Raw genomic sequence first — 27,986 nt, forward strand, 5'->3', positions numbered from 1 at the left:
GTATAAACATAGATAAAGAACCTGCAATAAAAAAAATTCAAAACATACCTACACATACAGCATCAAAAGTAAAGAAAAACAGTGTCTGGAGCTGTAAAAGAAAACCAAACCAGTGAGGAAACAAAATAACAAAACTACAAAAGAACACTAGTAACCAAGGCAAAAAGGAAACAGAAAAAAAGAAATGTACCTTCCGAAGGGCGCATGAATGGCGTCCCAGGCTGCCGACTGTGCAGAAAGGTAGAAGCAGGATTACATAGATCATAAAAACATGACAAAACTGGATAGGACTTACTTACGAGTTGTGACTTCTCAAATGACAACAACACTCAAACAATTCTGAACGTTATCCAGGGCAATGAAGCTACAGGGAAGAGGGGGGAAGTTTAAAATTAAAAAAAAATGAATATAACCGGAAAGATTTTCTAACTGATGTTAGAGAACCCACCGGATGTACTGTCCTTCCAAAACAGCAGTGAAGAAACAAGACCTAGTATGCTGAAAAACACAATAAAACAGAAAATGTAAGAATAAATGATGCAATGAAGATTAATAAAAATGTGGGTTTAAGCAAACATAAATACAGATGGTCATAATGGCAATTTTGACCCAGCATTAAAAAAAAAGAGAGAAAAATAAATAAATATATATATATATAAAGTTATGTAGCCGGATAACTTTAAACAAGTGTATTCAGCGGGGCGTTTACCTGGCAAACTGGGGCTGGATGTGGATGACTCATCACTAAATGACCTTCTGAATAGTCTTCTCTCCTAGTGGCTAGATTCCAGGCCCATGAGTATAGGTTTCTGAAAGCAGCCCTGGTGCATAGCCCCAGCTCAGAACAGTTTCTGCAATAACAAGACTAGGTATATGTTGGGAGGAGATATAAAATAGGGAAAAATCCTCAGGTAGCTGCAAATGAAAATCTTAGCCCCCATTCCAATTGAGCTGGAAGTACATAGGACCAGGAGGAAACTGCCAGGTCAAGAAAGAGAAAAACCTTTTGATTTTGTCCAAGTTATGGCTTTTAATCTTTCCAAAGACACTACAACCAGTGTGCAGTGTAATCAGAATTACCCTAAATAAGCATCCACACAAACAGTGTGAGTTTGCTATTAATATACAGATAACAGTATAATGTCTGCATAGAACATCTTCTACATTCAGAATACTTGCTTCTAACCAAAAAATGCCAATAAGTCAGCCATTATGGTAAATAATAAGGGGAATTATGGCCTCAGTTCATATGGAATGGAACAGATATTTCCATACTGATTTTAACAGTACAGCAAGGAGTTTTAATATAATTTAACCCTGTCTCAGAACCTGGATCCCAGTTCAAAAGGTTTAATACAGAAAACAAATAATTCCATTCTGTGGAATCTAAAGCTTTATCACTAAGTAATTAAACAATCATTTCCTCTTCTTTAAACTTCTGTTTACAAAAAAAACACATTATGTCAAACACTTTCCCTAAGTTCTTTATTCCCGATGTGCTAACCACCTTCTTGTTGGTATTTCTGCTCTGTCCCTGCCTTCTGATCTCACTCAATGTTTCTGTGTCTTCCACGCTTTGCCTTTGCCTTTCCGGCCCAAACTCTGGGCAGCACAGACGTTGGACTAGCTTGGCCTTGGATTGGTTACCTGGAACCACTTGCTGCTTACCATCCCCTGTACATCCTGTTTGTACTCGTACCAGCCCGGTCCTGTGCTAACACACACTCAAGTGGTGACCAATGGAACCGTGAAATATTATATCCATAGTCGTGTAAGTGTGGCAGTCACGTGATCCCCTTCATCGAGAACAGCTGAGTTAGTCCTGGTTTTTCAGCTCCTGGGGCATTGTGGGAGTTTCTTAGGAGGATCAAGTTGTTAAAAGGAATGGTAAAACCCGTTCCTGTTGTGCTGGAGCTCGGTGGTCACTCTAGCTGGAAGTCTCTTAAGACCAGATGCACTAAACATAGTTTCTCATAGACATACAATGGGAAAAACTCTTCAGCATACCTGGCTATTAGTCTCAGAGTGACGCTCTATGTCCTTGCTGTTACCACATAACCATTGTTGGAAGGAAGATTTTACATAAGAAATGTGAACAGAAAGGAAGCAAGCAGAATCAGTCCAACTGTACAGGAAATACATTATTTCAGTTCAACAACTACGTATGAAGACAGAACCTATATACAAAGAAAAAAACATTCAGGCAACCGCTCCAAGTCTGACTGAGCCCCGTTTTCCCCCCAAGTCCATGGAACACAGTGTGCAGGAAATATGGGGGAAGGAGGAGGAGAGGCCACTTTGGTGTGTAATATCACAGCCATTCATTTGTAGGGATATCACTGCAGTTATCTAACCACCAATGCAAGAACTAGGGGTGTTTTGTTAAAAGGTCCTGCTGAAATAGAAGCCTGTCTTGGTGTGGGTTTCTTAGTGGGGAACCTTAGGTCTTCTTTAGGGGCTGTTTCATTAGAAGCCAGTCAAAGCCAATGAATGGGCAACCCCTGAAAAAATTAACCAGCGCTCTTTAACCAGAAAGGCAGTGCCAATGCCAGCCCATGCACGGTCAATAGTATTGTTACCACCTGACTCAAGTCAGCCTATACATGATGATCCAGCCTTGGTTTTTCTATAAAGCAGAGTTGCTTACCTGTAATAGATGTTCTCTGAGGACAGCAGGATGCCAACCCTCACACATGAATGACATCATCATATGGAGTCCAGCACAGAAAACTTATGTCAAAGTTTCTAGAATTTTGATTGAGACCCTCTGAGCATTCCCAGCATGCCATTACACCACACATCCATGTGGGGTCCCTTCAGTCTTATAACATAGAATTAAGGTACAAAATTTAATTAAGAACAATACCCACGAAGTGAAACCCAATTCCGCGGACTGGCAAGTGTGTTTCATGAAGACTAGCATCCTGCTATCCTTGGAAAAAACCCATTATAGGTAAGCAACTCTGCTTTCTCTGCAGACAAGCAGGATGGCAGTCCTCCTACATGGGTGAATCCCTACCTACAGGTTGCCACCCTCCAACAGAAAAGGAAACCAATAAAACACCAAACTTGTGCTGAAGGCACAACAACAATAATCAGTTTTGTTGGTAACAAGGGAGGGGCAGCCTGAAAAGAAACAAAAGGGCCTTAGGCACCAACAGAGTTGGGTTCTACACCTCAAACAGGTTCTGAAGGGTAAACTGGCCAAACCTGCTGTTGCGTTGGCCATACAATGTGAATGTGTGGAGAGAACTCCACATCGCAGCTCTGCTGATCTCCTCCATGGGGACTGCTCAGAAGTTAGCCACCGATGTTGCCATGGCTATAACAGAATGAGTCTTGACATGCTTCCCAAAATGCAGTCCCGCCTGAGCATAACAGAAGGAGATGCAGTCTGCTAGCCAATTGGAAAGCAATGGTGATCCCCAGCTTGTTCTTATCAAAAGAAACAAAAAGTTGGGTGGACTGTCTATGGCCTTCTGTCCATTCCACTCTTTTGCAGTCCAAACTATGCAGGACTTGTTCACCTTGGTGCGAATGGGGCCTGGGAAAACATGTTGGCAGGCCGATGGACAGGTAAAGATGGAAGTCCGACATTATTAGGTAGAGACTTAAGACCACCCTACCATGGAAAAACTTAATATAAAGTGGATAAGTCACTAAAGCCTGGAGCTCACTGATTGCCACCAAAAATATGACCTTCCAGGTTAGGTACTTTAGGTCACAGGAGCCCAGCAGCTTCAACCATGTTGAAGACCTAGGACACTGTGTAAGGCCACAGGAAAGGCTTCAACTGAAGCAGACCTTGCATAAATTGTACAATTGTAGGCTGTACAGAGATGGGCTTACTTTCTATACCTTGATGGTATGCACCAATCCGAAAAAGAGTGGTCTTCAGACCAGTTTTCTAGAGGTGTAGAAGATAGTCAAGAAGCTATTGTGTGGAGTAGGAAAAGGGATCTAGGGCCTCATGCTTACACCACACTGAAAACCTCCTCTATTTCAGTGCATATGACTTTCTAGTGGAAGGCTTTCTGGAAGCCACCAGGACCTGAGACATACCTTCTGAGAGGACAAGCAGTTGTAGAATCAGCCTCTCAGCATCCAGGCAGTGAGTGACAAGACCTGGAGTTTGGAATGCTGCAACCAGTCATGATCCTGGGTGATGAGATCTGGGGAAGACCCCAGTCTGATCTGTTACCTGATGGACATCTCCTGAAGGAATGGAAATCAGATCTGTCTCAGCCAATGAGGGGCAGTAGAATCATAGTTCCTTTGTCCTCACGAAACTTCAACAAAGTCTTCAACACCAGTGGAGTTGGAGGTTATGCATACAGGAGGCCCTCGTCCCAGTGGTAAGCAAAAGTTCTGATGCTGGCTTGCTACGTGACCTACACAGGGAACAGAATTGAGGAACCTTCCTGTTCCAAGGTGCACTGAACATATCCACCTCCGGGTTTCCCCACAGGCAGAAGATCCAATTCACAAGTCCTTGGTCCAGAGACCATTCGTGTGGTCAGAAGGAATGACTCAGCCTGTCCACTGTCGTGTTCTCCTTTCCAGCCAGATACGTGGCCTTGAGCACCAACCCCTGGGAGAGGGCCCATGACCAAATGTGGATTGCTTCCTGACAGTGCCTCCCTGCTTATTGACATACCATAGTGCCACTTGGTTATCAGTTTGTATCAACACAATTTTGTTAGACAGCCAATTGCGAAAAAACGAGAAGAGAGAGAGACTCAATTACCTGTGACCATGAGACTCCGCAGAAAAAAAAAAAAAGAGACCCCATGTGGATACTTGGTATACTGGATTGCTGGGCATGCTCAGAGAGGCTCAGTCAAAGTTCTAGAAACTTTGACATAAGTTTTCCAAACCAGGCACCATCCAATGATGTCATCCATGTGTCAGTACTACCATCCTTGCTTGTCCCAGAGAAACACTACCCCACTGTGTTCAGTGACTTCCTATCTGAAAAAAAACCAAGATTGGACATCCATGAAAGCAGTGCAACAGGGTTTAAGAAAATCAGTGCAGGATCAGCTTATCAAATAGACAACATATATTTATCTCTGGGTTTTCTCTTTTAAGAAATGATCTCCCTCATTTTTTTTAATTTGCTGTAACAGACATAGTATAACCAGCTGATAAAATTAAGACACCTTAGAAGGTGTCATAAGTGTTCTCAGGGCAAAGGTCTAGGATGACCTGATAAGATGATCCGGGTTACTAGCACACCACATACCTTGCAGCTTTCTCTCACTTTGAAGATTATATTCTCCTATGAAAGTAGTGTGCCCTGCCCTCACATCTTCCATTTGCAGACTTCAACTGCTTTGCCCTTATTAAAAGCAGAACAAAGACCAGGCAACTAACCCAAAGAAATCCGAGAGCCTTTGAACCATACTTTGCTTTATTTCCATCTATGTGAGTGCTGGGAATTGTAGTCCTGCTCTGGAAGTAACAAGTCAATAAATCTTAATATGATTCAAAGATAAGGATTAAAAAAAAATGATGAGGCTAAATGAAGCCTGTTGGGATGGAGTTAGTTGGCAGGTGTGAAAAATGTCTCCTTTCTAATATTATTGAAAAACTAAGAATGAAAGTCCTAGGACTTCCCAAGGAACAGGTCAACTGGAAACCAACAAGGGGCAGAACAGAATCAGATGTACTGTTTGTCTCCTTAAAACAAAAATGAGAAGAAAAAATGTTATTTGGGGAAAAGACACTTCAAGTGTTTGCAGCGACCATGAAGAGCCAAGCGTGAAGCAAGAAGGATTCACAGGGTCAGTAAATCCATCCTTAAACCCAAGGGGTGTACTACCTAAGGATTTTATTTCACTTTCTCAGAGACATTCAGTGTTGTTGGAGATGTTAGTCTCCTCCCTCACAAAAGTTAACTCTTCAGCAGGAAGCCTTCTTCGTCGTCAGGGTATAAGCATGGTCAGGGGCCTCTCTTCTAATTCCTAGCCTCACTCCTTTCCAATGAAAGAGCTGTTTCTATGCCGCACCAGAATAGCCTCCCCCTCATTATCACCCGCTCCCTTGGCAGTCGGCCCTTAGATCTTGATTTCAGTTCGGAAGGTCTGCTGGGTATGATCCGTGTGCTTGGCAGGGTGCCGCTTAGCTTTGATGGTGAGCATGCCATCCTCGCCCAGGGCAGAGGTGACTGAGGTCGGGTCCACGTCCTCGGGCAGCTGACATTTGTGAGTGAAGGTGTTCATAATGGTCCCATCCGTGGCAAGCTGAAGAAGGGAAGAGGAAAAGAGGAGAAGGATTAGTGCAGGAGGACCTCTCCTCTTTGCATGCAATGAAATTTGCAGAGAAGCCACCTTAGCAGTTTGTAAACATTTTTTGTTTTTTAAATTTAGGATTTATTTCTCCTCTTTTTTTCTGATATAAACCATAAACCTCTCTTGATGAATTCCTATGGGAAATTATCTCCTTCAGCCCCCCCCCCCCCTTCCCATCATCTATTCCTCCATTTTTATTCTGTTGCCTGTTTCCTCCCATATTCATAGTAACACAGTATCTAACCGCGAGATAAAGACTTTTAATGCTCCATCCAGTCTGCCCAGCAAGTTGTTTAGGCTTGTAGTGCTGCTCCATGCAGATTACCCCCATGCCTTCAGTTTAGGGTTATAACTGATGCTTAAGACAGGTTCCCCCCCCATGCAGAAACGTTACACCAGACATTAACCACTGGTTTCCCCTCAATCTCTGACCTTCAATGTTTTGCTTTCATGATCTCTGTTGGCCATATTGAAAAAGGGACTTTTTCTCCTGGGCCTATAAAACAAATCTTTATTGTTAAAGGCCCTATGTCTTTGACTATACCTTTCATCAGCACTCTTCCTCTGTCTCGTAAGTCCTATTGATAACCTGGGTCAGCGTAATCATTAGGAAAACTAAGTGGTCACCTATGGCAGCAGCCTCTGGGGGGCACCAAAGAGCATGGCAGACACAGCAGAAGAATTGTGCTGTTTTGGAATGGCAGATTGTCCACATAGACTCCCAGTGTCTTTATTGCAGGGTTTTGTGTTACTTCACAAAGCGTCTGGTAATGGAAGGAGTCTGTGTTACTATAACTGAGGTGACACAGAATTTGACATTGTTTTTTTTTGTATGGCAAATAGCATGAGGAAATATTCTAGTTTAGCCCAGTCAGCCATTTCAGAAATTACCTTTATCATATGTGATAGGGATTTATTTTAATTTATAAATTTCTTGATTTCATTAGCAGTCTACCCCAGAAATCATAGACATGTGACATGGTTTCTAAAAAAAAAAATATTTATATTATGTATATATAGAAAATAAACTGGACAAAGCACTAAAACCTTCCAAAAGTATATAATCATTCATCTAATAATGAAAATGGCACTTAAATTCTTTGAGGGAATGAAAAAAGCCAGTACATAATTTACTGCACTAAGCAGCAAGCAAAAAAAATCTTTACCTTATTGAGGTTTTCAGGCTTATATAAAGAAGGATTTTTTTAAAATCACTACTAGCAAAAAAAAAAACCCCCCCATCAAAAATATCTCATTTAACTTTTTTTCAATATACACAAAAAAAACTAATTTTTTTAGAAAAAATACAATACAGGTAAATATGTTAATATAATGCTAATAAATGCATCGTGTGGTTAACCAATGACCTTCAAACTACCACTGAATATCAGAAAACAAATGAAAAATGTCCTCAACAGATCAATTTGACAGACGTTCAGCCACAAAGCTTCAAACAACTTCACTTGGATACCTCAACATGAGGCCTCCGTTTCACTAAATGAAGCTTCTTTCGGGCCCGATATAAACATTAAAATGCTGAATTTGCACTAACATCCCATAAGAACGTAAGCCCGCACTGTAACTATAAACCTGTCTTGTGATGTTCAGAACGGTTTATGAATGAGGTGCTTGCTGAACTTGAACAATTTTTAAAAGCTTGTAAGAATTGTTATGCACTGGCTGAACAATGCTTTATTATATGTGAAGGAGGGTTGGGAAGGAATGTAAACTGCCACCTCTCAGCCCCTTACGCTCGACTGTTGTCACTGACAGCAAGTGACCATGCAACCCAAAAAAAGGCTCAGCCGGTGTCTTCCAGCGTTTCAAGCTGGTATAAATTTCTCGTCTAAAATCTTGGCTGTCATTCTAAGATGGTAATTCTCAAGTCAATGCCTCAATTCCCGTCCCCAAAACGCCTGGCTTTCAAAAGGTAGCCCACACTGAATATTCCTGAGATATCTGCATGCACGGGGTCTAGGAACACAATTAGTTTGCATATTTTGATTGTTCTAGAAGCCAGACTTATAAGGCGTGTCCCGCAGCCCTACAGTCCAGCATTGCGAACCACTGCCTTAAGAAAATCTCTGCAGGTTCTTCATGATGCATGTTTTTAAATTGGGATTCCTGGAGGTGGGTATAGGTCAAAGGAGAAAACTATGTGCATATGCTAAATTTTCAAATATGCACTCATATTTTCCCCTCATAAGTCCATCCATAGAAATACCTGATGTAAATGTATTTATTTATCGGTTCTTATATTCTGCAATTTCCATTAGATAATGTAAAGCGCAGATTACAGATATACATGAAAAAAAAAATCCTAACACGCAGCCTTTACAATCAGACTTCCACAAGAGCATAACAAACTAGACAACCGCATAATAACAATAAATACATGCAGGGGCTTTTGTACCCAGGTAACCTTTAGTAGATTTTCAAAGAGAAAGTACCTGAGCTCTCTGAAGTTATCCAGATAAACAGGATTCATGTATCTTGCTGCTGTGCAGCTTACTGAAAATGCACTCCATAGTGGAAAATCCCAGCAGGCTGCAGTGCTCACTAGGCCATAGGAAGAACTGCTCTGCATGACGCCATTACACCCTCCCCGGCAGAAAGCTTGCCCTGTATGTCACTAGCCCATGTGAAGGGTTGCTTTATGTGCCGCAAGCCCATGGGCAGAGTTGCTCTGCGTGCCTCCAGCCTAGGGTTACCGGATAGCTCCACATCGGAGGACGAGCCGGACCTGGTTTTCCATCCATTAGCTTTATTAAGAAATTCAAACAAGTTCCTGCATGCACAGAGAGTAAAACCAGGCCTGGCTCAGCCTCTCCTTACCAACATGCAGCTACCTGGTGACCCGGCTCTATTCTTTGGAGAGAACTGCCCAGGATGACATGGGAGTCAGAGACAGCTCAAGTTTGCAGGGCTGATTTCAAGAAGAGTGTACGGAAGGGAGTGGCAATGAGGGGAATACAAAATAATTACTGTGAACGCAATGAGCTGCTCCCTCTGCCCCCAGATAGCTACTAGCATTTCATACATATTGGGGCAGATCTTAAAAGCCTTACGCGTGCAGGGGGGGGGGGGGGGGTACGCGCGCTGATACTATTTTGCATAGGCCCGGGGATGCACGCAAGCGCGTATGTCCCAGGGCTTGAAAAAAAGGGGCGGGGAATGGGCGGTCCAGGGCGGGGGGCGTGGCCAGAGACCTCCACAGGGCCTCTAGGCCGGGGGATTGTGTCTCGGCACTCGGCCGGCAGGCGCAACTTGAAAAATAAAGGTCGGACATGCAGCAGCTGTGAACTGACCCACAAGTGGTGCTGGTAAGAGAGGCTGGACCTGCAGGAGCTCCACACTCCCCCCCACAGCCAGTGCTTATGCACCATTCCCTACAGCACCTCCTGCTGGGAGAGGTCGGGACTGCAGCAGCTGTGAACTGACCCACAAGTGGTGCTGGTAAGAGAGGCTGGACCTGCAGGAGCTCCACACTCCCCCCCACAGCCAGTGCTTATGCACCATTCCCTACAGCACCTCCTGCTGGGAGAGGTCGGGACTGCAGGAGCTGTGAACTGATCCACAATCAGTGCTGGTAAGAGAGGCTGGACCTGCAGGAGCTCCACGCTCCCTCCCACAGCCAGTGCTTATGCACCATTCCCTACAGCACCTCCTGCTGGGAGAGGTCGGGACTGCAGGAGCTGTGAACTGACCCACAAGTGGTGCTGGTAAGAGAGGCTGGACCTGCAGGAGCTCCACACTCCCCCCCACAGCCAGTGCTTATGCACCATTCCCTACAGCACCTCCTGCTGGGAGAGGTCGGGACTGCAGGAGCTGTGAACTGATCCACAATCAGTGCTGGTAAGAGAGGCTACACCTGCAGGAGCTCCATGCTCCCTCCCACAGCCAGTGCTTATGCACCATTCCCTACAGCACCTCCTGCTGGGAGAGGTCGGGACTGCAGGAGCTGTGAACTGACCCACAATCAGTGCTGGTAAGAGAGGCTACACCTGCAGGAGCTCCACGCTCCCCCCCACAGCCAGTGCTTATGCACCATTCCCTACAGCACCTCCTGCTGGGAGAGGTCGGGACTGCAGGAGCTGTGAACTGACCCACAAGTGGTGCTGGTAAGAGAGGCTGGACCTGCAGGAGCTCCACACTCCCCCCCACAGCCAGTGCTTATGCACCATTCCCTACAGCACCTCCTGCTGGGAGAGGTCGGGACTGCAGGAGCTGTGAACTGATCCACAATCAGTGCTGGTAAGAGAGGCTACACCTGCAGGAGCTCCACGCTCCCTCCCACAGCCAGTGCTTATGCACCATTCCCTACAGCACCTCCTGCTGGGAGAGGTCGGGACTGCAGGAGCTGTGAACTGACCCACAATCAGTGCTGGTAAGAGAGGCTGGACCTGCAGGAGCTCCACACTCCCCCCCACAGCCAGTGCTTATGCACCATTCCCTACAGCACCTCCTGCTGGGAGAGGTCGGGACTGCAGGAGCTGTGAACTGATCCACAATCAGTGCTGGTAAGAGAGGCTGGACCTGCAGGAGCTCCACGCTCCCTCCCACAGCCAGTGCTTATGCACCATTCCCTACAGCACCTCCTGCTGGGAGAGGTCGGGACTGCAGGAGCTGTGAACTGACCCACAAGTGGTGCTGGTAAGAGAGGCTGGACCTGCAGGAGCTCCACACTCCCCCCCACAGCCAGTGCTTATGCACCATTCCCTACAGCACCTCCTGCTGGGAGAGGTCGGGACTGCAGGAGCTGTGAACTGATCCACAATCAGTGCTGGTAAGAGAGGCTACACCTGCAGGAGCTCCACGCTCCCTCCCACAGCCAGTGCTTATGCACCATTCCCTACAGCACCTCCTGCTGGGAGAGGTCGGGACTGCAGGAGCTGTGAACTGACCCACAATCAGTGCTGGTAAGAGAGGCTGGACCTGCAGGAGCTCCACGCTCCCTCCCACAGCCAGTGCTTATGCACCATTCCCTACAGCATCTCCTGCTGGGAGAGGTCGGGACTGCAGGAGCTGTGAACTGATCCACAATCAGTGCTGGTAAGAGAGGCTGGACCTGCAGGAGCTCCACACTCCCCCCCACAGCCAGTGCTTATGCACCATTCCCTACAGCACCTCCTGCTGGGAGAGGTCGGACATGCAGCAGCTGTGAACTGACCCACAAGTGGTGCTGCCACACCAGCCTTTACAGCACTTTCTGGTGAGAGAGGCTGGGACTGAAGGAACTGTGTGCTCCTGCACCGTTCCCTACTGTGCCTCCAGCTGGCAGGACTGCAGGAGCTGTGTCCTCCCCCGCTGCCAGCACACCCTGCAGCACTGCCTACATCATCTCTGCTGGGACAGGTTGGGCCTGGAGAAGTGCTTAGAGGCAGAGCAGAGAATTCTCAAGAGCCACAAATATTTGGGATTTTCAGATTATACAGGAAATATACCTACATGCACTGTCTCTATTGTATGGCAATCCATCTCATGCATATTCATTGTAGACAGCCTGAAAACCAAACCAGTTATGTCTCTTGAGAACGAGAGTTTGCCACCTCTGACATACAGAGTCTCAAATTGTAATCCTAATGGAATGTGAGTGGCGGCTGATATTTTTTGGAAAACGTCCTCCTTCTGCTGATAAACTAAAGCCTTTTGTCAGAGGCAGCAGTCCAGGACATATTGTTCCCAGCACTTCTGATGAAGGATGATAAGTGACTGAAAAATCTTTGTCACTGTAGAACACTGCGTCCTTGAAAGCGCTGTGCAGATCACATGCAGCTTTTACATAGGGAGGGCTTGGGTGCTGGATTACTCCAATGTGCAGCTGTTATAGAGCAGGGAGGTCTTTGTGGTTTTATGGGCTGTGTGATGAGCCTAATCCACTGACTGCTGGCCTGCAAGAAGATATCAGTCCTTCTACTGCTCTTACAATAATATTTTCTTTTCTAGATCACCTTTCTAGTTTTTAGCTAAAGGCAGTTTACAATATTTTCCAGGTACAATTAGGTCCCTGTCCCAAAGAGCTTACAATCTAAACTGACAACAGGAGATAAAGTGAATAATCCAGTGACATCAGGAGTATCAATGAAAAAAGCAAAACTGGAACTCTGGCTTTTCTGGTACCCAGGGGTGGGCAATTCCAGTTCTCGAGAACCACAAACCAGTCAGATTTTCAGGATACTGCTATTGAATAAGCATGAGATAGTGTGCATGCACACTCTCAACCGGATGCAAATATGTCACATACATATTTCACTAGGGATACTCTGAAAACCAAGCCAGTTAAAGCCCTCAAGGTTCAGAATTTCCCATCTCTGCTCCAACCACTCTCTAACAGACCGATACAGAAAGAAACGCAGGAGAGTTCTCCCGGCGCGCGCACAGGCCAGTGTCCTGTGCGCGTGATCCAGTAAATAAAAATATGCTAATTAGGGCCTGCGGTAAAAGGAGGTGCTAGGGACACTAGCGCATCCCTAGCGCCTCCTTTTTGACAGGAGCGGCAACTGTCAGCGAGTTTGACAGCCGATGCTCAATTTTGCCAGCATCAGTTCTCAAAACCGCTGACATCCATGGGTTCAAAAACTGGACGCCGGCAAAATTGAGTGCCCGGTTTTCAACCCGTGAGCCGATTTTAAATTTTTAAATTTTTTTATTTTTTACTTTTGGGACCTCCGACTTAATATCGCCATGATATTAAGTCGGAGGGTGTACAGAAAAGCAGTTTTTACTGCTTTTCTGTGCAGTTTCCCGGTGCCTGGAGAAATTAACGCCTACCTTTGGGTAGGCGCTAATTTCAGAAAGCAAAATGTGCGGCTTGGCTGCACATTTTGCTTTCTGAATTGCATGGGAATAACTAATAGGGCCTTCAACATGCATTTGAATGTTGCGGGCGCTATTAGTTTTGGGGGGGTTGGACGCGCGTTTTCGACTCACTATTACCCCTTACTGAATAAGGGGTAAAGCTAGCGGGTCGAAAATGCGCGTCCAACCACGGGTTAACAGTGCGCTCCGCCGGAGCACACTGTACTGTATCGGCCTCTAAGTGATGAATGTCCTCTTCTAACTGGAAGGCTAAAGCAGCTATTTCTACGGGCAGAGAACCTGATTTAAATCTCGTTCAGTCCAGATTTCTTATGGCAGGGCTTCCCAAACCTGTCCAGGGGGACCCCGCAGCCAGTCGGGTTTTCAGGATAGTCACCATGAATATGCTTGTGATAAGTTTTAATACTGTGGAGACTCAGTATATGCAAATGTATCTCATGCATATTCATGGTGGCTATCCTGAAAACCTAACTAGCTGTGGGGTCCCCAGTACAGGTTTGGGAAGCCCTGACCTATGGCATATAACTCTTCAGTAAGGCGTTAAAGAAACAGTTCTATGGAATGGGAACATTAGATAATGAGCAGGTTTGTAATAAACGACAGGCGATCACTTAACAGGTGACTTATGGAAAGAGAATCCTACACACTTTTCAATGAGCTGACTTTTTTAATGCAAGGGTGTTTGGGGAATGCATGCTGGCATGCCCACATATGTGAATAATTTGTGTGTAAGCATGCATGAGGTTTATATTCATAGTTGTATGGGACTGTGTAACGAATGGTAAGTGTCTGGGTGGGTACTTGCAAGTCCTCACTGTGTGGCAGTCAAAAGGTATGTCTGTACAGGGCTGGGCCTGTGTGTGCAGCATAGGTTTATGTATGGAGAGAGCTGTCTGCTGGAGTGTGTGTGGGGGGGCTGTGTCTGTGTGGGAGCAGACAAGTACATAGCAGTCCTCAGGTCCTTGTGCAGGGCTATGTCTATGCCTTACCTTCTCCGCATGCACCTCAATCTGATTGTTAGATGTAGTGACGATGATATCTTCTGGGGAAAAGTCACTGACATCCACGGCAAACTGGTAAGTATTCCCCAGGGTCTTAATATTTCCTGTGTTGCCTGCACGAGCTGTAAGGGAGAATACAAATAGGTTTCAGCAGAGATACTACTATACATGCCATGTTGTGAGATCTTCCACTGTCAGGAGCACTGGCTGAATCTATTTCATAGATTGTTAGATGTAGTGACGATGATATCTATCTGTCTGATCTATTAGTTAAAATTTGTAACCTATCATTAAAATCATCCATTGTACCTGAAGACTGGAGGGTGGCCAATGTAACCTCAATATTTAAAAAAGGCTCCAGGGGTGATCCGGGTAACTATAGACCAGTGAGCCTGACTTCAGTGCCGGGGAAAATACTTGAAACTATTCTCAAAATCAAAATCGTAGAGCATATAGAAAGACATGATTTAATGGAACACAGTCAACACGGATTTACCCAAGGGAAGTCTTGCCTAACAAATCTGCTTCATTTTTTGAAGGGGTTAATAAACATGTGGATAAAGGTGAATCGGTAGATGTAGTGTAAACAGATTTTCAGAAGGCATTTGATAAAGTCCCTCATGAGAGGCTTCTACGAAAACTAAAAAGTCATGGGATAGGAGGCGATGTCCTTTCGTGGATTACAAACTGGTTAAAAGACAGGAAACAGAGAGAGTAGGATTAAATGGTCAATTTTCTCAGTGAAAAAGGGTAAACAGTGGAGTACCTCAGGGATCTGTACTTGGACCAGTGCTTTTCAATATATATATATATATATATATATATATAAATGATCTGGAAAGGAATTCGACAAGTGAGGTTATCAAATTTGTGGATGATACAAAATTAATCAGAGTAGTTAAATCCCAAGTGGAATGTGATACATTACTGGAGGACCTTGCAAGACTGGAAGATTGGGTATCCAAATGGCAGATGAAATTTAATGTGGACAAGCGCAAGGTGTTGCATATAGGGAAAAATAACCCTTGCTGTAGTTACACGATGTTAGGTTCCATATTAGGAGCTACCACCCAGGAAAAAGATCTAGGCATCATAGTGGATAATACTTTAAAATTGTTGGCTCAGTGTGCTGCAGCAGTCAAAAAAGCAAACAATGTTAGGAATTATTAGGAAGGGAATGGTTAATAGAACGGAAAATGACATAATGCCTCTGTATCGCTCCATGGTGAGACCGCACCTTGAATACTGTGTACAATTCTGATCACCGCATCTCAAAAAAGATATAGTTGCGATGGAGAAGGTACAGAGAAGGGCAACCAAAATGATAAAGGGGATGGAACAGCTCCCCTTATGAGGAAAGACTGAAGAGGTTAGGGCTGTGCAGCTTGGAGAAGAGACGACTGAGGGGGGATATGATAGAGGTCTTTAAGTTCATGAGAGGTCTTGAATGAGTAGATGTGACTCTTATTTACACTTTTGAATAATAGAAGGACTAGGGGCATTCCATGAAGTTAGCAAGTAGCACATTTAAGACTAATCTGAGAAAATTCTTTTTCACTCAATGCACAATAAAGCTCTGGAATTTGTTGCCTGAGGATGTGGTTGGTGCAGTTAGTGTAGCAGGGTTAAAAAAAGGTTTGGATAAGTTCTTGGAGAAGTCTATTAATGGCTATTAATCAAGTTTACTTAGAGAATAGCCACTGCTATTAATTGCATCAGTAGCATGGGATCTTCTTAGTGTTTGGACAATTGCCAGGTTCTTGAGGCCTGGTTTGGCCTCTGTTGGAAACAGGATGCTGGGCTTGATGGACCCTTGGACTGACCCAGCATGGCAATTTCTTATGTTCTTATATGAATAAAAGTCAATGATCCTACACAATTCAATACAGTGCCTCCTGCTGGCCAGACTGTGATTGCAGGATCTGCGAACTTTCCCGCAGCTTACTTAAAGCCAGAAGGAGAGCAGCAGTACCTTGGGCTGCATCATTATCAGCAGCAGCAAAGGAGGACAAAGCCAGAGACACTGCCACCCTCCTCCTCCTCCATTTGCTGGTTCTGGTCGGGGGCATGGGCTGAGAGGGAGATCAGGGATGGGTGGTGGTGGTAAGGAAAGAGAGAGACCAGATAATCTCAATATTAGGGGTATTCAACCATCCACAGCACCCATCGAACTGGCAGCTATATAAATACATAAATTCGTAGCATAATGTGCATATAGAAATATATTATTGTTATTATTTATTTAATTTATGTTCTGCTTTATCAGGCACTTCAAAATGGATTACGTTCTGGAACTGTAGGATTTCTCTGTCCCCAGAGGGCTCACTAAGGGTCTGATTTACTAAGGCTTTTCTCCCATTCTTTGTCTGTGGGAAAAGTGCTTAGTAAATAAGGTCCCATGTTTGTACCTGAAACAATGGAGGGGGAAGTGACTTGCTCAAGGTCACAAGGAGTGGCAGCAGGATTTGAGCCAGGTTGTTTTGGGCGTGTCTTTATGTATATACTCATATATTTGTGTGTGTAAATGTGTGTCCATGTGGTTTCATATACTATATGCTTCCATACTGGTGCATAAATCAGGTATTCCCCCTCCTCAGACCCAGAATGGCTGCCATATGTACACCGAGGTATCTGCATAACTTGTAACAGATCACCCGAGAGCACAATAACATAAGCAATGCCGTGCTGGGTCAGACCAATGGTCCATCCAGTCCAGCATCCTAACTCTGACAATGGCCGGGCAGGGTCAGTTGGAAAGACCAGACAAATCCTAATGGGGAGAGATCCCCTTTCCCTGCTTGCTCATTCGCAGAAGTTGCATTCACCAGACCTATCCAGCTAATAGTCGTTAATGCACCCGTCCTCCAGAAACTTGTCCAAAACTTTTTTCTTTTGACCTGACAGTTTCAGGGATAGGAATTGGCATTAGCAGCCCTCGTTTGCAACTAGCCAGGGATTTTTCTTCTATTTTATATGCCTCTCCCCTCCTGCCGCCATACCTATTTTGTTCATTGGCGGGGGGATGGGGGGGGGGTGAAGACCCCCACATTGGATTTTCTTCTGGAGCCCTGCAATCGTGGGACCTAAATCTCGCCATCGGGAGGAGTGGGGTGACCTGGACACCCTGGGTAGGTGAGTTGGGAAGGAGGGCTGCCATGCTGCCTCAACAGCATCCCCAGAGAGTGGAAAACCTGAGCAGGGGATCACACCAGGAGCTTTCCACATGGCAGTGCCTAGCAGCTGACACCATGCCATCAGACTGGCTCACTGTCCTAACCCTTTTTTTAACCCCAGGCAATACATTCCACAGCTTAATAGTGCATGGTCGACTGAAATAAATGCATTCTTAAATCTCTTTTGAATCTGCAACCGGTTTGCTTCTTGGAATATTCCCTAGTTCTACTTGAAAGGATAAATAACTCTTCTCTGGTAACTTATTCCACAGCATAACCCTCTGTCTTAGCCCCCTTTCTGTTCTCGAAGCTTTTCTTCACAAGGGCATCTTAAGGGCAGGCTGGGACGTGCATCCTCGCTACAGCGACCCCTGCTGGAAAAGACAGGGACTGCGGGAGCGGTGAGCTCCCGTCCCCCTCAACCAGCGCTGCTGCCCCACCACCTACAGCGCCTCCTGCCGAGAGAGGCCGGGACTGCAGGGTACCAAATGCCGAGCTCCGAGCAGGAAGAATTACGGTGTCTCGGATCTTGAAGCCCATGAATAGAAAACAATGATCCGTCAGTAACGAGAGGCATAAAAGCAGATCCTATTACTCAAGAAACCAGGCACTGTGTGTATTGTAGCAAAAGCCGTTGTTTGTCGTCCATCTCCTGTGCACTGATTCAGGAGTTCCTCAGAACCTGACTGGACCACCGTGGTACCAAATAATAATAATAATAATAATAAAAATATTGCACACGCCCCCCCCCCCCCTCCAAAGTGGGACCCTTGCCGAGCCAGCGCGGCTCCTGGGAGAAGGGAGGGGGCCACCTGGGCCGCGCAACTTGCCTGTGAAGCCCAGGGGCTCGGGGCGCGCCCTGCGGAAGCCGCCGAAGTCCATGCCGAGCGCCTTCTCCACGCAGGGGTCCCGGCGGCAGCAGGAGGAGGAGGAGGAGGCCGATGTCGAGCTGGGCTGGTGCTCGGGCTCGGCGGATGCTGCGGCCTGCGCGCTCTCGTCCGCTCGCCCTTTGGATGAAGCAAGCCGGGGCCCCGGGTTTATAAAGCCCCCCTCCCGCGCGGCCGCCCAGCCTCTCGTGATGCCGGCTATATTTAGACGGCGGCGGCATCGCTCAGGCAGCCTGGAAAGTTTCTGCCGCCGCCGGGGAATGCGAGCCGAGATAAGGCCGCCGCCCTTCCCGCCATGGCCGGACCATGGGGCCTGAGACGCAGACGTACAAGTGCCTTAGTTTCATCGCAGCCATCCAAGCAGGCTCCCACCCTCCCCAGCAGCAGTTTTACTCATTGCTTGAGGGGAGGCCCTGGGTGGAGGTTGCATGGAACTTTCCCTGAAATCCTTCCGTCAAAAAAGCAAACCGAAAGGGAGAATAAAGCAGGGAATGGCAGAGCCTTGGTGCAAGCACTTCTAGAGTACAGGGTGCACTTCTGGTGGCTCCATCTCCAGAAAAACTTAGCAGAGGGAGAAAAGATGAGGAATAGGAAGTTCATGAGACTTAAGAACATAAGAAATTGCCAGGCTGGGTCAGACCAAGGGTCCAACAGTGGCCAATCCAGGCCATAAAAACCTGGCAATTACCCAAACCTAAGAAGATCCCATGCCACTGATGCAATTAATAGCAGTGGCTATTCCCTAAGTCAGCTTGATTAATAGCCATTAATGGTCATCTCTGGCTGCACAGGCTAGGGCTATTCAGCGTGGACAAAAGAGAGGGCAGAGAGGGCACCTGTTAGAAGTTTAAAAAAATCACCCATGGGGTGGAACAGGAAAGCAAAGGATGGTTATGTTACCCTTTCAGGTAATACCAAAGCAAGGGAAGCTAAGGAAATCAGCAGCAGGGCATTCTAGAGAGGTAACGTCCCTAGATGAAATAAATGACTGCTTCGTGGAGGACGTAGACGGGAGCAGCACGCAACATCATAAAGAGGTGAAGAGAGGTCTTTTAATGTCCTTTGTTTAGTCCACACATTTCTTCTATTGTCCTAATTTCAAAAAGAAAGGCAGTAATGTGTTCATCTGCTAAAAATGGCTCCCACTCCCTTATAAAAGTCCTAGCTGCTTTCGTTTTTAAATATTCATTAATGTAATTACCTTATCAGCTTTATCCAAAGCTTTGCCAGACTGCTTTCTTCTAATAAAATACATGTGTTTCCAGGACCCAGCAATTTTCTCCTGCTTCTTTGGGCTACTGAATCCATTGGAACTGACCTTTCTTGGGCTACAATGCCATGAGCCTGCATTCACAGCTACCTGGGTGGTTTCAGCCCAGCCACTGCATACATCCTGCCCACAAGATGTCTTTGATTTGTGACAGATGATGCTCACTCCCCCAGGGTCTGTGAGCATTGCCTCTGCAGCATCCCCTGTCCCAAGCTGACCCTGGAAGTAGAGGAAAGGTCTGAGAATCAAACATTAGTCCTCTGCATGGCACTTCACTGCATTTGCCACTGAATTGGACCCTAATCAAGTGCATGATTGATGGGCTCCTTCCTTTGTAGTTTATTTAAGATGTTCTTCTGTACAGTTCCCACTCCGGAGTGGCTCCAGTAGTCTAGTTCCAGCTCCAAGTTGGCTCCTGAAACCACTCAGCTTCAGCTCTATTCCAGCTCTGGAGCCACAGAGGGGAAAAATGTAAATAAAAAAATGTATATACAAGATAAAGGGCTCAAAAAACACACCAAAATAAACCCCACCTGATGGGAGAGGAGCACTAATGATAAATGTATAAAAAAAAGTTATTGAAAAAAACCTTTATTAATTACTAGCTTAATTAAAAACAGACTCCAAATAGTACACACCACAATTGTTTAATATACATACATCAGACAAAACTTATACAGGCAAGAAATAGTGAATCATGTGCAAACTGTAACTTGACAAAAAAATTTTTTTGACATTTACTGAAGAGCACTTAAATATATAGACCAATAATAGTACCAGCTCTAACCATGAAATACAATGTGTTGGTAAAGACCATGAACCTGGCTAAATACAATGTTGCTGTTTGCAGAATGAAAGAGAACAATGTTGCTATTTGAAAAGAGACACAATTGTTTCTTAACTGGCAACAATGTATACAAGTGTGTAGACCAGACAAAACACATAACTAATTAAACATCCATGACAAGGTGCTCAATCACTCAAGTGCACAGACACACAGTTCACAAAACATGTTCCAAATAATAACAGACGCTGTTTTAGCAAACTTCAAAATATTAGATTCGGTAAAAGCTGCATACATTATCCCCCCAAATTTTTTTGAACTAAAAACTGGCAAAGCAGCTCATGTGCTGACATTGCCAAGCTCTCTCATATGGCACTGCCTAACAAAGGTAAAAAAATTGGTGGAGCAGCAGTGGATTGTAAGAAACTATCAGCCCATGGAATACTGTCTGGCTCCTCATTTACTTTCTGTGCAGCACATGCTTCAACAGCACCCAGAAAACATGTCAATCCAACCCTTGAGGAGTACATTATTTGACTTAGAGCCTGGCAGAATTGAGCCAAAATATCTCCAACATAAGTTTCATATTTTTCCTAAATAACCAACGGACCGATTCAGTAAAAATGCGGGAGAGTGGACGAACGCCCGCTCTTCCGGCGCGCGCACCAGCCACTCGCCGGTGCACACAATTCAGTATTCAAATTAGGTGGTGCAGTAGAAACGGGCAAAAGGAGGCGCTAGGGACACTAGCGCACCCCTAGCGCCTCCCTTTTGACCCGGAGTGGCGGCTGTCAGCGGGTTTGACAGCTGACGCTCAATTTTGCCGGCGTCAGTTCTCGAGCCCGCTGACAGGCACGGGCTCGGAAACCAGACGCAGGCAAAATTGAGCGTCCGGTTTTCGGCCCGACAGCCGCCGGCCCAATTTAATTTTTTTTCTTTTTTCTTTACATTTTACACCCTTCAGGACCTCCGACAATATCGCTATGATATTAAGTCGGAGGGTGCATAGAAAAGCAGTTTTTACTGCTTTTCTGTGCACTTTCCCAGTGCTGGCAGAAACTAGCGCCTACCTTTGGGTAGGTGCTAATTTCTTAGAGTAAAATGTGCGGCTTGGCTGCACGTTTTACTTACTGTATCCCGCATGCATACATAATAGGGCCATCAACATGCATTTGCATGTTGAGGGCCCTATTAGGTGCCGCGGGTTGGACGCACATTTTCCTCCCCTTACTGAATAAGGGGTAAGGGAAAACATGCGTCCAAAGGCAGGTAAACAGTGCGCTCCGTCGGAGCACACTGTACTGTATCGGCCTGTAAGTAATCACATCCTAGACCAGGGACAAGCAAGCTAAGCTGAAGAACCCTTCCATCCATTCAATTGGTTGGCCCCTTCCCCAAATTTGGTAAAAATTTCATATATTATCCTGGATTCCTGGCATGGTGTTACATTCTCTTGCCACCCAATCAGCTCTTATACTAACTGCCAAGCAATGAGGCAACCACACTGCCAGCCAACGTCAGATATACACACACACTATTAACATGCTGCTGCTGCTCATGTGCTCACTCATGTGAGTGCTCCCTGCCCCAGCACTGCCAAATCATATGTAAAGTTCTTGCTTTCTGCCAGATCATCCCCAGTCTGCAGCAGCACCCTCCCTTTCCTATTCCCACTTTCCAGCAAACTCACTGGTTCCACAGGCAGCTGCCCCTCTCTGAGTTCAGCCCAGCCACCTCAGACAGAAGCCTCACATACAGGCCGATACAGTAAAGTCCACGGTGTGCGCGATGCAGTATTTAAATTAGGTCCGGTGGTAGATCCGGGCAAAAGGAGGAGCTAGGGACACTAGCGCGTTCCTAGCGCCTCCTTTTTGACAGGAGCGGTGGCTGTCAGCGGGTTTGACAGCCAATGCTCAATTTTGCCAGTGTCGGTTCTCAAGCCCGCTGACAGCCACGGGCTCGGCAAAATTGAGCGTCCGGTTTTCGGCCCGACAGCCGCGGGCCGAATTCAAAAAAAATTTTTTTACCTTTTTTTTTTACTCTTCGGGACCTCCGACTTAATATCGCCATGATATTAAGTCAGAGGTTGCACAGAAAAGCAGTTTTTACTGCTTTTCTGTGCACTTTCCCAGTGCCAGAAGAAATTAGCGCCAACCTTTGGGTCGGCGCTAATTTCTGAAAGTAAAATGTGCGGCTTGGCTGCACATTTTACTTTCTGTATCCCGCACGCATACCTAATAGGGCCATCAACATGCATTTACATGTTGAGGGCGCTATTAGGTACCGCAGGTTGGACGCGCGTTTTCCTCCCCTTACTGAATAAGGGGTAAGGGAAAACGCGTGTCCAAGACTAGGCTAACAGTGCGCTTCGTCGGAGCACACTGTACTGTATAGGCCTGTAACAATGCACAGACACTTCTTCCTGACTCACACCTCCCTTTCTGTGACTGTAGCTTGCCTCTACCCCACTCCTGCCACTTTAGTGCATTCCCATTTATTGTGTGCTACAAAATCCCTATTCCTTTTATGGTTCCACAGGCTCTGCTCTGCCTATCTGTTGCAGGGGAGTAAGGGCTAGATATGATCCATGCTACTGGCATCTTCTGAAGCTTAAAAAAAAAAAAAAAAAAAAAAAAAAAGAGAAAATTAAGCCCTGGCCAAGACTGCATATCTCACTGCTGCAGCTGAGACTGGAGAGAGCTACTGACCCATAGCAGCATAGTTCCAGATGGGAGTCCTGCTTTTCCCACACAGAACCAATGTAGCAAAGGCCGGGACAAGAGTATGGATCCTCTAGACCAGGGGTGGTCACTTCCGGTCTTCGAGGGCCACAAACCAGTCTGGTTTTCAGGATATCCCTAATGAATATGCATGAGAGAGATTTGCATGCACTCTGCCTCAGTTGTATGCAAATCTATGTCATGCATATTCATTAGGATATCCTAAAACCTCGACAGGTTTGTGGCCCTCGAGGACTGGAATTGCCCACCCCTGTTCTAGACGAACCTTACAGCCTTGCACCCACCACTTTGATCCCACCCTTCCCACACACAATAAAAAAAATTATGCATTTATAACAATGGATTTTACATGTAAAAGGACAAGAGTACAGTCTTCTGAAGTAAAAATATCACCTACAACAACTTGCATACTATGGGGTAGATTTTCAGACGAGCGCGAACAGCCTACTTTTGTTTGCGCTCCAGGCGCAAACAAAAGTACGCTGGATTTTAGTAGATACGCGCGTAGTCGCGCGTATCGGCTAAAATCCTGGATCGGCGCGCGCAAGGCTATCGATTTCGTATAGCCTGCGCGCGCCGAGCCGCGCAGCCTACCCCCGTTCCCTTCTAGGCCGCTCCGAAATCGGAGCGGCCTAGAAGGGAACTTTCCTTTGCCCTCCCCTCACCTTCCCCTCCCTTCCCCTACCTAACCCACCCGCCCGGCCCTGTCTAAACCCCCATCCTACCTTTGTCGGGGGATTTACGCCTCCCGGAGGGAGGCGTAAATCCCCGCGCGCCAGCGGGCCTCCTGCGCGCCGGGCCGCGACCTGGGGGCGGGTACGGAGGGCGCGGCCATGCCCCCGGGCCGTAGCCACGCCCCCGTACCCGCCCCCAAAACGCTGCCGACACGCCCCCGCAACGCCGCGCGCTCCGGCCCCGCCCCCCGACACGCCTCCCGACACGCCCACTCCGAAAACCCCGGGACTTACGCGAGTCCCGGGGTTCTGCGCGCGCCGGTGAGCCTATGTAAAATAGGCTCACCGGCGCGCAGGGCCCTGCTCGCGTAAATCCGCCCGGTTTTGGGCGGATTTACGCGAGCAGGGCTCTGAAAATCCGCCCCTATATTTGTGTGTGCTGCTATAATGACAACCAGAAAACCCTGCAAAAAAGATACTTGGAACCCATATAACAGGGGTGTCCAATTCTGGTCTTCAAGAGCCACAAACCGGTCTGGTTTTCAGGATTTCCAGATTAAATAGTCTTGAGGTGTATTTGCATACAATGGAGGCAGTGCATGCACATCTATCTCATGCATATTCCTTGTGGATAACCTGAAAACCAGACCGGTTTGTGGCTCTTGAGGAACAGACTTGGTCACTCCTGCTATATGGTATTAAGCCTGTTGTAATGTGTGTTGTGTGTGGGCTTGGCCCTCTGAAAGCCATGAATAAACTGAACTACAATTACAATATAGTAAACCTCCCATTCCAAAACAGCATGAACTGCCAGCACTCAATCAATAATAACCTAACTATGAAAAGGCAACACTGCAAATATTACACCAGACCCTAGAACACCGATATTTTTCCTACTGGGAAAAGAGAATAAGTCAGAGTGCGACTGATCCGTACAAAGACACTACACACTAGCAGAATATGGCACCTTGGTCAAACATACAGACCCTCACTAAATACAGAATAAAGAGACCATAATGCATAAATAAAAATATGCAGACAAAACTGCAATAAGCCAGACTCTGTATGCTGTGCCACAATGGAAAACAGAAACATTCTTCAAAATATCAAACAATAAAATCAAATATAAAACATCAATCATAATAGTAAAAGCATATTAATGAAAGGAAAAATATTTCAAAACAGCTGATGAATAAACTCCATTTCCAATAATTAAAGACATTTAAATTTTAAAAGTTCCCAAACACCAATAAAATGTTTCCAAACAGCAGACACATCAAATAATAGTTAAAACCAATAAGGATTTAAAATCTCCTTCTCTTCATACCTGGGAACTTTTGAATCCACTCAACCTGAGATTGTTGAGGATTAATTATGTGGGGGTGAGGGGGTGTCTGCACAGACTTTCTTCTCTCTATTACAGACACACGCAGACTGACACACACTCAGAGACAAACATTTGCTCATACACATGTACATATATACTCACAGACACACATACATTCTCATCCACACTCATGCACTCTCACATTCTGGCTCACATACACACTCTCTCACACACAGCTCAGTGACTCGCTGACATAATTAAAAAAAAAAAAAAGTTTTAGCTTACATTGGTGGTGGTAAGGGAACCAGGCATGGCCCCTGGAGAAAAGGTGAGCTGCCAATTAATGATTTGGGATGAGGTCCTCCTTGGCTTGGGAAGGGGTGGGCTGCAAGACCTCATACTGTGTTTGTTTTTGGGTTTTTTTTTACTGTGGCCTAAAGACGAGGCTGTCAGCAAGGAGCGGTGGGAAGTTTTAAGGCATCGGCTGGAGGTGTATTAGCTGCCTTCCACTGGGATAGGCAGAGCTCATGCAGCTGGAGGTATTCAAATGTTTTTTGCCTCCACGGCTGATGGAGAGCAGTTGGAATAGGACGAGAGAGCCATGGAGAAAGTTAAAGGAAATGCAACCAAGCAGATTCCTGCTCCGTATGAAGAGCCGCTGCTGGGGCCTGGTGTTGATCACAGTGACTCCGCCGCGATCAACACCAGGCACCTGACCGGCAAACTAGGTCACACCCGAAGCCCCAATAGGCCAATACATCCCTGTATATATATGTTATTGGCTAATTCATATTCCAAGATCATTATATATTTGAATGAAAAAAGATGATACTTAAAAGCTGTTTATTAAACCTGAATTGTTTTATTTGTATATCTGACAAGTATGGCATAATGATTAGGGCTGGAGAAGTGATGTATTTCTCTTGTAAAACAATTAACTGGCATAGAAACTACATTTGCATTGTACCCTGCCCTGAACCTTGGAGGGAATGGGTTATAAATCTTTTAAATAAATAAATATGTACGACATTAATTGCACACTAAAACAACTAAACAAACTTCCTAATCAAAGATTTGTTTCCATGTTTGTTGTCCCTCATCACCTGACCTCCTCTCAATCCCCACCATGCTTTGGCATTCAAGCAAACTGTTTTGAACAAATGGCAAAAATGCAACAAATGATGCTATTTTCAGTTCATACAAATGGTACAAAGGGAAAATTAGCATCAGACGAAAATACCTACATAGTAACATACATAGTAATGATGTCAGAAAAAGAGCAGATGGCCCATCCAGTCTAGCCAGCAAATCCTTATGGTAGTAACTGCCACTCTGTGCAGGACACCATAGTTCCCTCTAAGCTGAGCACGTGAGCGATTGACCATACATTTCGGAGCATCGCACACAGGTTTTACGTGGTCGCTCGCATACATTTTTCTTTGTGCTATTTACAGAAATGCAATGCTAATACTGGCACTAAAAAATTGTTGGTTTAAAAAAAAATTGTTGCTCACACAAAAAAAAAAAATGTGCACGCACCTAGTCACTTATTGGAGGGAGCATTGCATGATCCCCCCATGTTTCTCTCAAGGGTAGTAACTGTCGCTCTGTGCAGCTTCCACCAAGTCTTATGATAGGGGTAGTAATATTTACAAATCAATCAAAATCCATAAATTACTGCTAGCAACATTTTCTACTGGGTGAGGAGCCTCCTTGATAATTCAGATAATGCGGCTTGATGTTCTTTAATTTGGGACTTGACCTGAAAATGTTTGTCTTTGTGTGAAAAATAACCCCCAGGCCTTAGTCCCATCCCCGGGGCCAGGCCCAAAACTGGGTCCTGTCACTGGTTCAGCTCCAAAAACACACAAAATAAAATCTTCTAGTCTCCAAAATCTACTCCTTAGGTCATCACTACTGGGAAGCAGGAAAACCCCTCTCCTCCTGGTCAGTCCACGAAGACCCAACCGACTCCTTCCAACTCTCTTCAAGTCCTCCTGCCCTCTGACTTATGAGCATGCTCCAGGGGCTTTAGATTCCAAAATGCAAAATACCCCCTTCTCTGATGGAAACACTTTAGTGACCAGCAAAGCCGGGTCACGTGTATCTAGCTCTGGAACTGAGAAGGCAGGCAGCAAAAAGATTGCACAAATAAAATTGTTCTTTCCCAAATCGCTGGAATGAAGTCCTGATTGCTTTACTCTGATGAAATGAACTGCATAGCACATTTTGTTACTTCCAGTAAACGTTATCACCGTTTTAAGGTAGCAGAGAGTAGAGCAGTTCCAGAACCTCAGTTCCAGCTCCAAACTCTGAAGCCCGGTTTCATTCTGATTCCAGCTCCCTGGCTCCGGCAATCCCGGCTCCAACTCTATGGAATAACTAAAAAAAAAACAAAACAAAACCCCAAAAACTGACCAGCTCCACTCCAACTCCAGGTCTTGGAGTTGGCGAGGCATGGCCATTCCTACAGCAAGGGTTATTTTATACCATTTAAAGTACTGTTCCATATCCTGAGATCATGTGAGAGGTGTTACCCTGCAGGGACTGATATATATATATATAAGGAAGAACCATGCTGCTGTAACTGTTCCACTACACACTTATGAGTGAACCACAAAGGCATGTCACAGCAAAGAAACAGATAGGGAAAGGAAAAGGAAGGGACGTCATGGTGGAGCTGGTAAGAAATAGCCTTCCCCGGATAAGCTGACCATGTTTCCTCTTTCAGAGCAGTGAGGAAATGGGCAGCTGGTGACAGGGGATGACTGTATGGCAGAGCCATGGATGCCATTACATTAGTTGAGCAGTGGATGACATTGGTTGGACAGAGTGATTAAGCAATGGTTGACGTTGTAAATGAATAGTGGATAATACTGTTGCATGGAAGTGAGTGGCATCTTGATGGGAAGGAACATAGCTAGCTTGTTTTACAAGTTTGCAAACATCTGGGTTATGTTAAGAATGCTTAATCTTGTGGTAAATATATGGGGATGCTGATTCTATGTAATACTATT

General features: G+C 45.7%; 1 protein-coding gene across 1 annotated transcript; it reads right to left on the bottom strand.

The window, feature by feature from the left end:
• Positions 1-1,010: 1,010 nt before the first annotated feature.
• HSPB7 (heat shock protein family B (small) member 7) lies at positions 1,011-27,754 on the bottom strand. The gene is made up of 5 exons (XM_029578042.1): positions 27,684-27,754; positions 27,206-27,351; positions 18,117-18,509; positions 14,102-14,235; positions 1,011-6,245 (listed from the first exon to the last, which is right to left on the bottom strand). The coding sequence occupies exons 1-5, from the start codon at positions 27,752-27,754 to the stop codon at positions 6,060-6,062; spliced, it is 930 nt and encodes a 309-aa protein (XP_029433902.1). The 3' UTR covers positions 1,011-6,059.
• Between the last annotated feature and the right edge of the window lie 232 nt (positions 27,755-27,986).

Source organism: Rhinatrema bivittatum, chromosome 15 (assembly GCF_901001135.1).
Source record: "Rhinatrema bivittatum chromosome 15, aRhiBiv1.1, whole genome shotgun sequence".
In the NCBI taxonomy this organism is placed as follows: domain Eukaryota; kingdom Metazoa; phylum Chordata; class Amphibia; order Gymnophiona; family Rhinatrematidae; genus Rhinatrema; species Rhinatrema bivittatum.

Coding starts and splice junctions, on each gene's coding strand:
- HSPB7 (XM_029578042.1), bottom strand. CDS start 27,754: ATGGCTCTGCCATACAGTCATCCCCTGTCACCAGCTGCCCATTTCCTC. Junction 27,352..27,683: donor GCTCTGAAAGAGGAAACATG/GTCAGCTTATCC, acceptor TTTTTTTTTTAG/TTATTCCATAGAGTTGGAGC. Junction 6,246..14,101: donor TTGAGGTGCATGCGGAGAAG/GTAAGGCATAGA, acceptor TCCCTTCTTCAG/CTTGCCACGGATGGGACCAT.